At 37.6% G+C, this 17,798-nt stretch overlaps 1 protein-coding gene across 1 annotated transcript; it reads right to left on the bottom strand.

The window, feature by feature from the left end:
- Nucleotides 1-44: 44 nt before the first annotated feature.
- On the bottom strand, nucleotides 45-16,989 carry LOC140240448 (uncharacterized). Its single transcript, XM_072320219.1, has 9 exons — nucleotides 16,891-16,989; nucleotides 15,623-15,785; nucleotides 8,747-8,834; nucleotides 7,575-7,641; nucleotides 6,087-6,204; nucleotides 3,930-4,113; nucleotides 2,339-2,502; nucleotides 1,742-1,883; nucleotides 45-1,007 (listed from the first exon to the last, which is right to left on the bottom strand). The coding sequence occupies exons 1-9, from the start codon at nucleotides 16,919-16,921 to the stop codon at nucleotides 789-791; spliced, it is 1,176 nt and encodes a 391-aa protein (XP_072176320.1). The 5' UTR covers nucleotides 16,922-16,989; the 3' UTR covers nucleotides 45-788.
- Between the last annotated feature and the right edge of the window lie 809 nt (nucleotides 16,990-17,798).

The following is a 17,798-nucleotide window of genomic DNA, read 5'->3' as shown; positions in this document are numbered from 1 at the left end:
TGTTGCTTCGCTGAAGTAAATACACAAGATTCACCAGTGTCAACTCTATTATGTTTTAAAACAAATTTTATTTCAGATTTCTAAAAAGAACAAAAAAACATCACAACTTTGGAATGATCTTAACATTGCACAGTACTGTTACGAGATTTAACACACAAATGTCAAAACATTCAGCAGTGCTCACAGCACACTTTCAAAACAGAACCAACTCTATACAAATAACATCTGCCATAATGTATGTATGTATGCTTTGTGTGTGTGTATCGTATGTAAAAAACAAACAAGATTAACGTGAAGAATACATTAAATAGGGTAGTCATAGTGCATGATGTGGAGAAGGGTAGACCTATACATAGTGGAATGCGACAAGAAACCAAACAATCCGAAGTTTTGTTTTTTCTCCATTCTTTGTATCACTGTCTATAAAGTTCATAAGGTGTAGTCAAAACTGATGTTCATAATTGTTTTGCTGACGTTTTCTTATACTTGTAGCTGGAATATAAATTCCACAGGACATTCAGCTATTTAGAGTTGTATATTTTGGTATTTGGCATAGTGAGTTGTCTAGTCAAAATGGTACTTTACAATTGCATCACTCCTCGGGTTATGAACCCTGTTTATGAAATGTTGGCGGACTTTGCCCAAAATATTACAGTATTTCTAATCTTTGGTACAGATTTTTCAAAGCGATAACATTTTTTCATAGCATGATCAGCTCCGGAACAGTGATTTGCTGCGGACAACATGGTGCTAACTGCAGAAAAGAAAGTCAGTGTTGTGCCCCTTTCTCAGTGGCCTGCAAATTTCACTTTGCCGTTGCGGAGGCTCATGCGGGTGATTTGGGGTGAGGTGTCCTGTAGCTCCTTCTTCAGCTGCCGGGCAAGGCGCGCCACAGTGACGTTCTTAGGCGGGGTCGCGGCCTTCTTCCTGCGGCCCGGCTGCTGTCGGGAAGCTGGCATTGGTGGCGATGTCGGGCTCCCCAGACCATCCAATCTATCTTGAAGTTCCTGAATGGAAGAGAATACGTATACATGTATGTCAAGCTAGTGCGGCCATCATAACACCAGATTTTAAATAGCAGTGCTCAAGAAATATGTATACAGGGAAGTAATCAGTGAAATAAAGTTAGCCAAATATAAACATCATGTCACCAAATTACTGAGCAGAAGCATGCCATTGTTTTTGTTTTTTTCATTTTTGCTTTTAAAGCTTAGATTAGTAAGCATTCATTTTTGAAAGAACAGATAAGTGCCACACATCAGAATTAGGAAAGAGAGGGCTCGAAAGTACGATGGTGAATGCCTTCATGGCTTAATTGCTGTTCCTTCAGAACTCCTCCATTCAAACACTGAATACAGCAGATCAAACATTTTAAAAGTGCAGGCCCTGTCATTATAATCCTGCAGTTCTATGTCTGTTTTGAGATGTGTGTTTTTTGTTTTTTTTTTCATCTACATTCCACAGTTCATGACTCCATACGATGATCAGTAATTTGTCTTGGCAAACTCAAGTAAAGAGAGGCAAAAAATATGAAGTGAAAAACTTCAGAAGAAACTTCCAAATTTGGCACTTGATGCAAGAACGGTGCAGTAGTGTTTTGTCCAAATTTTCAATCCACAAAAAGCTGTTTGGCACAACTGGAATAATTGATTCCTTTGATCTAAAAGGTAACAAGCAAGGTGTGGTTCTTGAATTATATTGGAACTGTCAGGATCATTGACTTACACAAAGCTCAGCTCACCTTGAGTACAATGAGTTTTTTCGAAGGCTTGAAGGTTCTGGCTGTAGGAGTGACAGTTATAGGAGAAGGTGCAATGTCGTCAAAAATGAGCTGGCGCTTGACTTTCTTCATGGTTACATGAGCCTTCTTCAGGGGCTTTGCTCTGCAACAAGGAGAGATAATTCAATTCTTGCATCTTGCATCATGTACAGTAACCATACCGGGTTTTACACTGATAGCATCGAATATGAACAATGTAATTCAAAATCGGATAATAAACATTCTTTTTTATATGTTGATAAATCATGTTTGAGCATTTATTTCGTCATGCAGCTAAGCAAATGAAATGAAGCCCTTTGCATTTCATGTATAGGTATTACATGAAAAGCAGTGGTACAGCAGTAGGTTTGACCTCTCACCCTTAACTTCACCGTATTTTGTCCAAATATTTTTGAGATCGAGAAAATAGCCATTTAGGCACAGTGATGTTTTCACTTTAAAACTTGGTCTTTGATCCTCAGTCCTTATGCACTATCTGGTCTGGTTATGTGGTCTGCCATTCTTTACCTTTATACAAAAAAAAAAAAAAAAAATCTGATGGAAATATGATTATCTTACTTTGGAATCATTTCAATTGCGGGAGGAATCTTGACAATGTTAAACTGGACACTCTGTAGCTTGGTTGCCGCGGTGGTCTGCGAGTGTCGTCGAGGCGGAGTTGTCTCGGTGACTGGTGATGCCGACGATCGTCTTCCTGCTGCTGCCCTCCGAGTCCTCGGAGCCTGTGGAAGTATCATTGACGAGAGTATGCTTGTATAGCCCTTCTATTTGCATATGCATTGTCAATTTTCATGCAGTTCTGCCTGTTAATCCGTCGAGGATGGACTGACTTTGCTACAACACGTATTTCCCATAAACACCTGCCTGAGTATACTCGGGACTCGTCCTCAACGGGATAATGGTAAATTAACAGTTCTCCCTGGTTTGCAAGCTAGGAGTGAAAGCCTAGAGTCGGAGTATTCTACATTCACCCTTTTTATATACAGTGGACTCCCGTTATAACGAAATGCTCGGGACCGGCAGTTTTCTTTCGTTATAACGAAATTTCGTTATAACCGAACAAATACAATATATAACGAAAACAAGGATCCACGTATATATATCATATTATGTTTGCTGAATGTACTCATCATACACTGCAAAGCTATGTGAAATGTGATGGGATAACTGTATTACAATAATAAACGCAAGTTCCCTTCAGAAACTGTGTGTGACACAAGGAGCGAACACACAGTGGTGTGAAGCGTTCGCCCATTCAGAGACGCTATAAAATGCTTGTTCCGCTACGTATTTTCGAAAGCAATTCGCATTTCGTTATAACGGAGCACATTTCTCTTGTTTTTCTTTGTCTGTGGCGCTCGGAAAAGACTTCGTTATAACGGAAATTTCGCTATAACCGTGTTCGTTATAAGCGAATTTTGTACCATAGACTTTAATGGTGATAATTTTGGGACCAGAAGATTTACTTCGTTATAACGAAATTTCGTTATAACCGTGTTCGTTGTAACGGGAGTGCACTGTATCTGCTGCCAGGTCAACTTTGAGCTCTATCAAGATAGCAAAAGATCTGATTTTCTTTTCATGAATTTGGCAGCTTTGGTACGAAACATGTTGTGGATATATAGCATCATGCATCATTTTGCTAAGCTACACATTACATCCCATGATGTACCCCCTCCCCACATGCTTAAGAATGAAAGTCATGCTTAAAGGCCATGACAAATGCAGTAGAGTAGGGTTCAAAGGACATTGATGCACCCCTTTTCTTGCTATATCTGTGTGCAAGTAAAATTGACAAATATATTGTCACTCTAGAATTCCAGGAAGGAGCAAAAAAAACAAAAACAAAAACTGAAGGATGTGTAAAGGACATTATTATGTCCCACTCCATAATGAAAGCAGCTACATTAAGGAGAAAGAAACATTTGCTTTAAGACCTCCCACAAATAGTAAAAAAAATGAATTTCTCATAGAAAAAAGAAGCACAAAAGAGATATGCCTTCTACTGTAGATCAAAACTTATGGCTTCAACACATTCCCTACATAATTTATCCTCTGTTTTTTTTTTAGTTGCATCCTTCCTGTAAGTCTCACCGATTTGTCACTGTCGTTACAACCAAGCAATGACCGGGAGCTTCAAGGCACTCACCTTGCTCTCCACAGACGCACTCTGGGAAACTGGACTACTGCCATCGCCTGGCCTCCCTCGTCCATTGCCCCGCCGTCCTCCAGACCGAGTCCGAGGGGGGCTGGGGGCACTCTGGTGGCCCGCCCCAGGGGTGGACTCCAGGTGGGGCCTGGCTGAAGACTGCTTCGCGGCTGGGCGACTTTTCCTGCAAGGATACAAAAAAGACATGTGTACACATGTACACAAGGGCAATACACACTTGATTAGTTTAACTATTGTATAATGATCTACTAAGGCAGAATGCATAAATGGCATGCCATATATATTGTCATTATACATTTTCTAGCAGGTAGTTACCACCAATGATTTCTATCACATTTTCCTGACTATTGTGTATTACTGTGATATGTTGATCCTTCTTTTCATCATATCAAGCTTTTCTGAAGCATAATTCTAGGAGAGACCTTACTATAATATTACTGCTTTGCAAATGGCAATCAATCTCATCATAAATCTTGAACACCCCAAGATACTTTCTTTGGTTGGGGCATTATGAAACAAATGCATACATTTTTCACACACACACAAACACATATCTCATATCCAGATCAGGTCTGGGCATAAGCAATCTATATGAACTTTTTCTAGTTCCTTACATTGTGCATAAGAATTATACAATGTACCAATACTATCATATACTATTGACATCTACAGCACCGAGTTCAGTCAAAGTTACTAGTTATCAAGCCCATCTGTAAAAAAAAAAAAATTACTAGTAGAGGAATAGACTGAAAGCATGAAGACATCAAAAACACTCCACTTCTCAAAATTATGGAAAAGGTAAATTAATTCTGTTCCACGAAGTTAATGTCATCTAATGAGTGCATTTCTGCACAGGTATCAAAAAACAGACAAAGAGAAAATTGCTTTGCAAACAATGCACTCACAACTGCCAGCAACAAGGACAATGCATAAGTACTGCAATACAGTGGACACTCGTTATAACGAAGTCCTCGGGACCGGCAGTTTTCTTTCATTATATGTACATGTATATCAAAATTTTGTAATACACCGAACAAATAAACAATAAAAATACATCTAGAGCTGATAATGCTTCGGCCTGAGTTTTTACTTCCTTGCAACCAGAATTTCATTATAACTGTGTTCGTTGTAACAGGAGTGCACTGTACAAAGGTCTCAAGTAGTTCTGTAACATCCAATATTGATTGATCAGACTCTGCACTATGTAAGGAGGATGTTACTCTGTTAATTTTAACATGAAAAGGCAATGTCCTCATTCCAATGGGTCAGTAGTACTTCTGGACACCACTCAGTGTACTGCTACACGGGAAACAATTCATTGATACCTAATTGGACCAATCAAATTTGTTAGTAGTAATATATCATGCAAGCACTGCTTCCTAGTGCTTTCACATCTACCTGTGATGTCAGATACCATTGACGCAGTTTACAGGCTGTAACAGCTTACTACATTGTAAAACAAGAAATAACATCCTAGACCTTTATCAGATGTACTGTTGGGGCATCCACAGAAAAAAAAAAAAAGTGTGTTCTCTGATTTGCCTGACATAGCAAACTTTACAAAGTGTAATGAAATCTTGAGAATTAAACTTGCAACAAAGTGTCTACATCATGGCAGCGTATATGGAGAGAATATTCATGGTCTTTTGAGATTTTCACTTCTTTTTGCTTAAAATTAGGAAGAGATTTCACAAACGGATTATCCTTATTGGTACCTCTACTCAAGGCCATGTCTTTGAGCAACAGACAATTAATTAGAATAAGATGGAGGTACTTCTGCCACATACTGCAAGCTTTTACAGTGCACAAGCAGCACGCCAATGAAAAAAGCAAAACAAAATGAAGCATAACAAAGCTGCACACTTTACAACAAAGCTCAAAACACTGGTTACTGAGTTCAGATGAACAGTTTTCCAAGGCTTGGACTTACTAAGTCTTAATACTTCTCGGTGTTGATGTCGTTGAATTGCTAAGGTCATTGTAACTCCTCTGCAAACTGAAAGAATGGCACAAGTTAGTAGCAAAGTACAGTTAGTATTCAAACACTATTTTTCTGATTTGTAACCAAATTGTGTTTAGTTGCTTGACTGTTGTTTCTGACTGTACGATGCTTGAGTTGGTTTGCATCTAGCTCACCTTTTTCTGTCAGCCACTTTGATGCTGCTCTGGCTCAGTTGTTGAGAAGCCTTTGGTTTCCTGTACGCTCTCCAAGATGTGCCTCCGGTCTTGTTTTGAGAAAGCCACTTCTTCACATCTGTCCAGTAAAATCCAGTGTCGTCAGAAATAAACCAAAAAAAAAAAAAAGTGAATGTCTACAGAATATCCTTCAAACACAGATTTTGCCTTGCTAGATTCTAATCTCTCAGATAATGCATTCCTTGTTAACAACAAACGTTTGAGTATTCAAAGCAATCATGACAAGCCTTGTAAATAACTGAACTATTATCAGAATTCTGCATATTGTGCTTTATGAAATACACCAACTCGCCTACATACAAGTACTCACATCTAATGCATACCAACTGCCAGACAGCTTTCCAACATAGCTCCAATGCATGCATGCAAAGTGGATTCCAAGTGGTGTTTTTTTTTTCCATATTTTGATACATACTTGTAAACAGACAGGAATGTTAAACTTCTGGATACCCCCCCCCCCCTTCCAAATCCATGTACATTTCACCCATTAAGAAACAATTCAATTCCTGGAATGCAACTTGAATAGCATTAGTTTTGGCTCTGTTTGGCAAGTCACAGTCAAGATATGTAGGCATTGGCATGAATTACCATTGTTACAAACACATGCATACAATTCAAGTGAGTCAGTCATACACAAGTCCTCAATCTAGAAAAAATACAGTACACTTATGCTGCATACACGAACATACCGGTACACAGAAACAACGAACATCTTTTGACTTTTCCACCCTATTTTGAGTGGCCTGTTTTAATGAGAAAAGGAAAGATAAGTTGTATAGATTCACTCGGTATTCCCAAGATACCCTAGCTCTATTATATGTATTTCTCAATCTAGAGATCTGTTAACAGACAAAGTATGCCTGAAAGGACACCTAAAGGTTGCTAAAACTAAAAGATTGCCTTACTCAGCCAACCGATGAAGGCAAACAGACCAGCAATACTCAGTAAGTAAATACAATTGAACAGATCATCAATAAACAGACCATGAATATGATGAATGAATGAATGAATATATGAATTACTGGGTAGAGGTACATTTCCTTCAAATTACTTGATGCTACATACTTGCTTGCTCCAGCACTGGACAAGACAATATTTTGCATAGTTATCCACAATTTGTTCAAAAGTTTATTTTAGTTGATGCATAATGAAGATAGTGATAACCATGATGATAAAAAACATGTTGAATAAAAATCAGCACATCCATACTACACTTGCTATCAAAAGAAATGCAGAGCTGGATGAAACAGAAAAGAAAGCAAGATAATGAGATTTTAAAGAGAACCCAACACACAAGATGGACAAACAGAAGGAGAAGACCAAGAGAAAGACAGAGTGCAAATGCACCATGGAAAATATGCTTGGAACTACTCTTTGCCAGCATGAAGCTCATACAACATGACAGACTATCACTCAGTTTCAACTTACCTTCCAAATCATGGACTGGAATTCCCCACTTTCTGGCCAGACCAACTGCATAGGAGCGAACTTGAGCCTTTATTTAAAAGAAAAACAAAAGAATGTAAGCGTGCAACTCTCAGCACAAAACTAGAACTTGATTCAACACTTTTAACACTTTCATTTTTACTTCAGACCATTTTGTTCAATATTATTTCTGTCCATACACTATATTTGTTATCTAGTGTTGAGAAGGAAAATTATTCCATGTTGCACACAGCTGCTAAAAGTCTAAGACCTCACATTGATAATCTATTATTCACCATTATCATTATCATTATCATTATCATTTTCATTATCATTTTCATTATCATTATCATTATCATTATCATTTTCATTATCATTGTCATTATTATTTATTAGGCCACTTTGAGCCAGGAAAGAAAAGTAAACATAAAGAAGTCAGGAGAGTGGGAACAGATCATTCCTCCCTGAACCTTGATGAAAACATTCCAATAGGTGATTTGACAGATTGTAATTTACTGAATCATGTTCATTTATAGTATGTGACTGCACCATCATTATGATTATTTTGCATCGTTCATTGACCAAATGCCTTGATGGCTGTGTTACATTTGAATTTCGCAACAGAATTTCACAGAAGTGATGAATGACACAGCATCAGCTTTCAAAACAAGATGCCAATTATTTCAAGGAAATATTTACTTTAACTTTGTCTCTTAATACTGCCGTGTTTCCTTTTTTTTCTAATATCATAATAAAACACTGGCACAATAGTTTATGGAAAAAAAAAAATTCCAAATGTACCGGTACAATCAAAAAATGGATGATGGTGCTGTTAAATTTCACTGGTTGACCGAGGATAATTTGCAGCTTTCATGCTCTTGTACATGGCCCGAGGCGTATGAATATTAAGCTACAGTAGAACCTTAAAACATACACTGATGCAAACAGGCCTTGGAAATTACACATGTCACATATATTAAAGACAAGAATCATCTGACTACTCATGGCAGTACCTACACAACTTTGACTAGACCTTGCATTACAAATTAGCAGGAATTTAAAAAGAACAAAAGAAGAAAACTTTGATATCTTTGTTATTTGTCTTGTTGATTATCTGCTAATAATAATATTGATCAGTTACAGGCAGACTACATTTATCAATTCAGCACACATACCTTGCTAGACCTAGACCTGTTTGCTGCCTGTTGCCTGCTATCAGAACGCCTGCCCCTTCCCGCTCTGGGTAGTTGCTGTATTCTGCACCTGGTAAAATATGTAAAAAGCACAAAGTCAAAAGATCATACATTTGTACCTGGTATCACATGTCATCCTTTATACATCATGCACAATGATTTGTCAAAATTTGATAAGAGAGAATCACATGATTTGTCAAATAGTCGACCCCACTTTAGGACAAGATGCTCAACTTTCTAATGAAAATAATGAAGATTTGTGGATGCACTTTTTTTTTCATGCAGCCATTGATAATCAATACAAGATAAAATTCAGTAGGATTAATGACAATTTGAAGTGGATGGTGAAAGGCTGATAAAATTGAATAGGGAAATCAGTGGCATAAAGATCTGCCATGGTTTTTAATTTTAGTCAATCTTAAATTTGAAGATCGACTTTGTGAAACACTCACTCAGGCCCCTTCGTCAGAGAAACCCGGGGTTGGCCAGGAGAAACCATAACGTTGTAACACATTAATGACTTTGAACCTTTTAATAATTTTGTATGGGCTATTTTGAACTCAATTTGGATCTAAGGGGTCTATCTAATCTTAGTCAGAATCCTCTAAATCTGTACTAACATTAAACTCTAATTCCATCTTGCAAGAGACCCCTACTAGCACTGGATTACAATCCTTCCTGACCTTGACCCTAGCCTTCTTCCAGTAGCCCTGAAATTTAAGCTCTAGTTAACGTTAGGCCAGCTGGAATGGCAGGGCTGCCAACTCTCACTCATTGAGAGTGAGACTCACTCATTTTGGTCCTTTCTCACTCTAACGTTAAAACTTTATTTAATTTGCATGCATTTCTATTGATCTCACTCATTTTGACTCCGAAATTATAGCATTGGCCTAGATATTTATTCTACCGGAGTCTCACTCTCAAGAAGTAACGTTAACACCGTTAGTTTCTAATGTTGGCAGCCCTGGAACGGGTGGTTCATGAGTGAGGGTACAAATGTACGTATCAGAGTCTAGAGACTTTTAAAGAACAGACCGTCTGAGGGCCTTGACGTTGACCCTCCTAACAGTTGAGTTAGTGTTTCTTTGCAGTCCGCCCGGGTGGTCCGCGGCAAGTAAGGACGTAAAACGTGGCCTGGCATACCATAATATTAGGACCCTACAATAACTTCCTTTTTATGACCTTGAAACATTAACACCACAGTTTAATGCACGGATGGACCTGCTAGACATTCGTCGACATTGAAAATAACGCCATAGTTCCATTCACAAACAATACCGTTCAAAATCAGGATCACACAGCTCACACGGTTTTTACCTGGCGCTAAAAATGAAAATTTAGGTAACCTCGATCAGTAGATGCACTGGCCACTAGATCTATTAAACACTTTCTGCAGTTACTGTAACTGTAGCCATGGCCGGCCCACAGCACACACAACGCGTTACGGTAACGGTATACGTCGAGGCGCGGTCGAGTCGGTCGAACTACTAGTAGTCGGCTGCTAGTCTCCGACACCCACCGCGGCCGGCGGCGGCGCCCGCAAACAAAACGAACCGTGGTACAATCACCTGTATGTAGATTCTACATGGCATCGAATTGTGATGGGATGCATAGGCCTACAGTATTTTTTTTTTTTTTTTTTAAGGTTGTTCGTTTTTTCTTTTTTTTTTCAAAGGTTTTTCGTTCTGTTGTTTTTTGTTTTTTTGTTGTTGTTTTTTTAATGGCCCATCAGGGTAGACAGGACACAACTACGAGTACCGGTATTGCAACTTCTTGTTGCGTGTTGCAGTTGAGTAAAATCTACTGCTGTTCATAAAGATATATTTTATCTGACACAAAGGCAATCAAATAAGACATTAAAAGTTGAAGGGATACCATGCAGTCTCGGTTGAGATGGGGTTTCCAATGTTTTTTGATGATGAATTTTTGAGATAATGAGAAACCTCCTATGAAGCATGAAAGAGCATAGTGAATTCTAAGAGAAATTCAAAGTTTATTTGATAAAAATTGGTTTTGAAAAGGCCGAGACATCCAAACAAAGCAATCCTAGTAAAAGGTTAGCGGGGGGGGGGGGGGGGGGGTAGGCCTACATATGGAACTCTTGCCTAATGGTTTTCAAATATTACACAATGCCATTTCCTTATGCTCTTTTTTATCATGTTTTTATTGCGAAAGGTGTCAGGTGGGGAACTGGAGAGGGTCTATAGGCTTCCGAAGTCCATACGGCTTCCACTGATTAATATATCCACACAACTGTAGGACACGTTACATTTTATTGAAAAATGGCTGAAAACTGTCAGGAATTAAAGGGATTGTACATTTTATAGGCCTATTCACGGAGATGAGAACTTGGCTTTTAACGTTTTGCGAGATACCAAGAAACAACTTTTGAAATAGTACAGCGCATAAGGGGATTTCAAAGTATATTTGATGTAAAATCGATTTTTGCATGGCTGAGACATCTAAAAACAACTTAAAGCGATCGTATGTGACGAAAAGTTGGTCCCAAATTTTATTGATAGGGTCTCTGTATTTTGGATATCCCCGCCATTTCGAAACCAATTTTCATTAAATAAACAATTAATTTCTCTTAGAATTAGGCTCTTTCATATCATTCTTTAGAGGTTTCAGTGTATCTCACAAAAAAAAAAATGTTAGAAGCATGAAGTTAGGCCTTAAGCAAACGATTCCTTTAAGGTTATAAGAGACTGCCTGTATAATGGCAAACGCAAAGTTATAAGCCTCTGCATTACTGCTGAAGACCAAATCAATGAAGAGAAGAAGAAGCGGAGGTGTGTGTGGGGTGGGGGGGGGGAGGGGCAAGCAAGATGAAGATATGTTACAAAAATAGATATAGATAGATAGATAACGGATAAATGAATGGATTAGATAGACATGATAGATAATATAGATAGATAGATAGATAGATAGATAGATGATGAGACAGGATATAAGTATATAGTTTGACAGATACATTAAGAGCGATAGATTGAGAGATAGATAATGGTTAATTTGACAAACATAATACAGATATTTGGATAGATTGACGGACAGATAGACATGATAATTATGGATAAATTGACCTACAGATAACAAAGATGGACAGTTTGACAGATAGATATATGAATGGATTGACAGACATAGATAGATATAAATATTGACAGACAGATAGATAGATGGATAGTTTGACAGACATATAGATACATGGATAGATTGACAGACAGATCACAGATAGATGAATATTCAGTTAAATTTGACAGACAGATAGATAGATGAATAGTTTGACAGACAGATAGATGTGTGAATAGATTGACAGAAAGATTGATAGATGAATAGTTTGACAGATTGATATATGGGTAGAGTGACAGACAGATAAATAGATGGATAGTTTGACAGGCAGACAGACATACTGATATAAGATTTACGGGCAGATATATAGATGGATAGTTTGACAGGCACTACGATTATACGGATATAATTTTGACGGGCAGATAGATATGTGGATAAGATTGACAGAGAGATATTGATAGATTGACAGACAGACAAATATAAAAGATTGACAGACATATATAGGTGAATAGTTTGACAGATATAGATAAACGGATTGACAGACAGATAGATGGATATATTTTGACAGACAGATTGATTATAAAAATGGATAGTTCGACAGATACATTTATAATGGACAGTTTGACTGGCAGATAGATATGTGGATAGGATTGACAGACAGACAGATAAAGTGTTGACAGACAGAATGGATAGATTGACGGACAGGTAGATGGATGGATAGATTGACAGACAAACGGACACACCAATAAACAGATAAATTCATGTGGACAGAAACAATGGGACACATCAAGATGAGGAAAGCAAGTTCGATAGAAGCGGGCTCATGTTTCTTAAACAGCATGGATATTAAAGGACAAGTTCACCTTCATTAACATACGGATTGAGAGAATGTACCAATATTAGTAGAACACATCATTGAAAGTTTGAGGAAAATCGGACAATCCGTTCAAAAGTTATGAATTTTGAAGTTTTTGTGCAGTCACCGCTGGCTGAGAAGACTACTGCAGTGTATGTCGCATGCGTACAACAATAAAAGGAAAATATACAGAGAATTTCACAAAATTTCATCTTGTAAAAAAAGTACACATTCCATTGACTCGTTACTGACATAATTATGTTATGGGTAATATTATTCCCATTGCCTTTTACAAAGAGGCAAGTCAAGTGCTCTTTTATTATGCGAAAAAAAAAATGAAAATATGTTGAATTTTCTTTACATTTTCCTTATACTGTTGTACTCATATGACATCACGAGCCTTAGTAGTCTCCTCATCCAGCAGTTCCAACACAAAAGTTTTAAAAATTCATAACTTTTGCATCGATTGTCCAATTTTCCTCAAACTTTCACTGATGTGTTCTACTAATATTGCTGCATTCTCTCAATCCTTATGTTAATGAATGTGAACTTGTCCTTTAAAAGGATGGTATATCTGTTTCAGTTGAGATGGGACTTTAGATTTCTAACCTTTTTTCAAGGTAATGAGAAACCTCATATGAAATATGAAAGAGCATAATTATAATTCTAAGAGGTATTCAAAGTCTAATTGGTGAAAATTGGTTTTGAAATGGCTGAAATATCCAAAATAAAGTTATCTTGATAAAAGTTGGGACCCACATCTTATCAGGATTGTTTTGTTTTACTTTGTTTTTGAATATCTCAGCCATTTCAAAACCAATTTTCATCACACTAAACTCTGAGTTCATCTTGTGTATTGTAAAATACTCTTTAACATTTCTATATTAAGAGGTTTCTAAATATCTCTCAAACAGTTAAAATCTGAATCCTCATTTCTACCAATACTATACCACCCCTTTAATTTTTTTTTATTAGATTAGAAGAAATGCAAAATTGAGTGTTAAGTGATCTCATAAAATCAAGTGGCATGATGGGTTTAAAGGAGACCTCCGGATGATTTTCAGATTTTTACATTTGAACAACTATAAATTAGTTATACGGGGTACAGAGTTTCAGAATTTATAGTGATTGGGACGAAGGATAAGAATGTTTTCGAAATTTATAACAAATTGCAATGAACAAGGATGATGACATGGCAGCCTCATCATAAGAATGCATGAGTTGGGGCTCAAGGAAGCAGAACAAAAGAAGAAGGCATGCATAGATTATACACAGGTGAACTTGCAAGCAAGTGGTGTTGTAATGGAATTACGCTGCCACATTTCTGAAATATGTGAGGCTCCTATGTCATCGACACTGTTCAGTGTAATTTGTTTAAGGTTTTTCAAAGTATTGTTTCTCTGCTCAAGAACCTCAATAAATTCCACAAATCTATACATGGAACTATCGATTTATGTATCACATGATATGAAATTATGAAAATCGTCTGGAATGCCCCTTTAAGGATTGTTTCTCCTCTTTTAACTTGATAGTCAATTCGTCAGATAATGTTTCCTTTTTTATAGATCCTTTTTCACGTGAATCAGCGTATAATCATGTGGAATGTGAACAGGCGGGAACATGACAAAGGGAATGAGAAAACAGAAAGTAGACCTCTAGACGTACGATACCAGCAATGCTTGAAGCAGGGACATCCGGACATATTAAAAAAATAATGATGTCGTTACTCTGCCATGAACCAAGAGAAAGAAAAACCCCGATTTCTATGAATGGCGATAAAACTAAAAACCTTTAATGGACTATTCAGATATTGTTTTTACCTATAATGTGTCTTTTTTGTAGTCTTAACGTATATATTGAATATAATTATAATAATGGTTTTTGGTGTTTTTTTTTTTTGCAGGGGGCATGAATCACTACGATAATGTTTGTCCCTGTAATGTCTTCTATTTTTAGTTTTGATGTTATAAACCGTTCTTTTTTTTCAGGGGGCGAAACGAAACAGGCAGAGCTTTATTCTATTTTCAGTTTCCTTTACTTAAAATGTATCTTGCGAAATATATGCAGTAGGCCTATGTCACGACAGTTATGGTGTCGGTGTTGAAATGGAGAAATTGAAAAAAAAAAATCATTTTTAGTAATATATACATTAACTCCGACGCAATCTTTCACCAACATAAGTACAAGTCGGTGATCCGGAATTTATTCCTCGCCTTGCAAGCAATAAAGGCAGTATCGCCCATATTTCCCATGGCCATCACGGGTGGAATACTCGCCAGCCAGAAAGAGCTGAAAACCCGAAGAAGTGACTTGGAAGAGTCACGAAACTCCTCTCTTTGTGATTTTCACAAAGTCCATGCAGTAGCACAGAACCGTTAATCACGCTCATTTGTCGACTTGAATGCCTTTAAGTATCTCTGACAATGTCATAAGTTTTCAGCCACGTATAGGACATGACAACCATTATCATTGCACCTCATGTGCCTTTCATCACCATGTCTGACACAAAACACAATCCCCAACTCTGCATGGCCATAATTATTATCAACATTCGCAAACGGACCTGGATTTTTTCCCCTCCGGTTTAGTAAGTCATCGTCCTCCTGTATTCTTTTATTCTGTCAAGTGTTTTTTTCAATGTTGCCATTGTCATTGTGCCCCCCAAAAAAGAATGTGTTGCAATGCCAAAGAAGAACATTGTTCTCTCAGTTGTTCGGTTAAAAAAAAAAAGAAAAAAAAAAGTTGAATAATAAAAAAAAAAATTTTAGACAAGGAAAGCTATGAACGACCTTTTTGCGTGAGAAACATAATACTGTCCTCGCAACATGATGGTATTGTAATTTTGATACATAGTTTAGTAGCTGGCTGTTAAAGCTGCATTGCCAGTACATCAACAGTACTTTTATTTAATTAAAAGATAAACCACATATCACCTGTTTGTAATGACGAAATCGACGTTTCTGCCGAGGGATGGCTCGATTTTGCCGCCGAAACTTTTTAGCTCCCTTTCGATGGTCCGGGTTGGTCCTCGGACGTCGAGAAAGATGGTCTTCCCGGCAAGAAGTCGTCCACGATTTGGTTTGCGACCTCTTCCCCCTTATTCGGTGAAAAGGGAAATGATAACAATTAGGCCGACTTATCGTCTTGTCTTGTCAGGTAGATGTTGACTTGTTTTGATTTATTTTGTTTGGGGGAGGCGTGGTGATATAATCATTATGGCATTATAGCTTTTAACGAAGTATTGTTGTTGCTTTTTTTTTACTGTTAACAAATAACAATTGAATTCTTTATGTCTAATGACCACATATACCAGTTAATCACACTGCATACACAACGCAGTTTCTATACAGGCTATAGGCCTAAAAGCCAAAAAGTCATCCCAAATGACACCACTCGTGTGTACATAGCATGAACTAATGTTAACGCAAATTAGATTGCAGGTATTAGAAACAGGTAGAATGTTTTAGGAGCAGGTAGAATAGTTTGACTATGATTATTATGCTCAGATTGACACATATTTATCAAAACTCAGACGCTCAATTGCAGTAAACTGACTCTTTGGGTAATCATCTACAAGAATGCTTCATTTGACAGCTATAGGTTATTGTAATAATAGTCGAATCGTAATAATCACATTAAATACTCTTCAATGAAAAACTAACAACTTGCTTTTCAGTATTAAAGTTTAAAGATTCTACTTGGTATCAGCAACTATTAGATGGATACGAAATCTGTTGCTAGACTGTTCTCAAGATCGAAATTGCATATACATTGTACTTGTTGTTGCTTTGTCGGTCAACATTGGGCACGTTCTCTCATGGTTGATACCTTCAAGACCGTATTTTATACCTTTGATGACGGTTTTAACCAGATATGAAATTTGAATCTGACGGACACGCCCGGGCGCATTTAGTTTCCACCAAGACCACTCGTTTGGACCAGTGACGTCAGTTATTGTACACAAAGGTCACTCCCGGACAAAGAATTCGATAAGCTATGATGCACTTTAAAGAGAAACAACTGGATTAGTAAGAATGTCACTTGGTCATGGAGAAAGTGCATGCAAGGTAAGAACAGATTGATATAAAGTCAACATTCTATCTAAGCAACTATCTGAACTGTAAAAATGGCTGGAAACTAGTAACATAAATCTTGAACTTCCTTCGCTCAAGCAAAACTGCAATTATGTTTATATACCTACCAGCAACCCTTGTTGTAAATATATTATCCATCGCGAATAAAATCTTGATGTTCGAAATGGATATAGCAGTCGTTTCAAGAGTTCATCGCCACAGACGTTGCGATTTAGTAGTGGGGGATGACATGACACATGTACTTGTACGTACATTGACGTGAGGACATTCTCATACATTAAAGACCTTGTTGCCATGTTCAAGTATCTACGCACGCATTATCTCTTTGTGACGCAATAACTAGCTACGCGCTGATGTGGTAGTTTTTGATCACCATGCACACTTACGCTCATTGTGGTTTGATCTCTCGAAAAGGAACTTTCCCTATACCTGTTGAAATTACATGCATATCATGTAGGCATTTTGAAAGTTCTCTCTCAATCCCCCCCCCCATTTGCTCTCTCTCTCTCTCTCTCTCTCTCTCTCTCTCATGCACTCACACATACACACACACACACACACACACACTCACTCCCTTCTTTTATGTCTAGCACTCTCGTTTCGTGTCAAGTACAATGCAGACTATTGATAAAAGAATATCATTAAGACTCTTTTGCTTTTTTTTTGGAGGGGGGGGGGGGGGAGATTGGACTCTTTGTAGGGAGAATAATCGAGCCGTACGACCATGATGGTTTTCTTTCGATTACTGTAAACCTCCTTCTGTTCTTCAGCGAATATCTCGAGAACATTCAGCTGGCTGGCGACTTGTTTGTATTAGTGTCTATCGCTTTCTCCGTCATCTTTTGATGTTGAAGGAGTCTCAACACAAACTTCTTGAGATTGAGAATTAAGTGGTCGAAGTTTACGTATGGTTATGAAGACATGTACTTCAGGCTTGAATATATGTTAGTAAACTGGTTTGATATTGATTTTTCTTCATGAAAACCTGATAACTTTGGCGTGATTGGAATACACG

The sequence above is a fragment of the Diadema setosum genome, chromosome 17 (genome assembly GCF_964275005.1).
Source record: "Diadema setosum chromosome 17, eeDiaSeto1, whole genome shotgun sequence".
NCBI lineage: Eukaryota > Metazoa > Echinodermata > Echinoidea > Diadematoida > Diadematidae > Diadema > Diadema setosum.
Note: the sequence above shows the minus strand (reverse complement) of the source record. Positions and strands in the feature narration are given on the sequence as shown.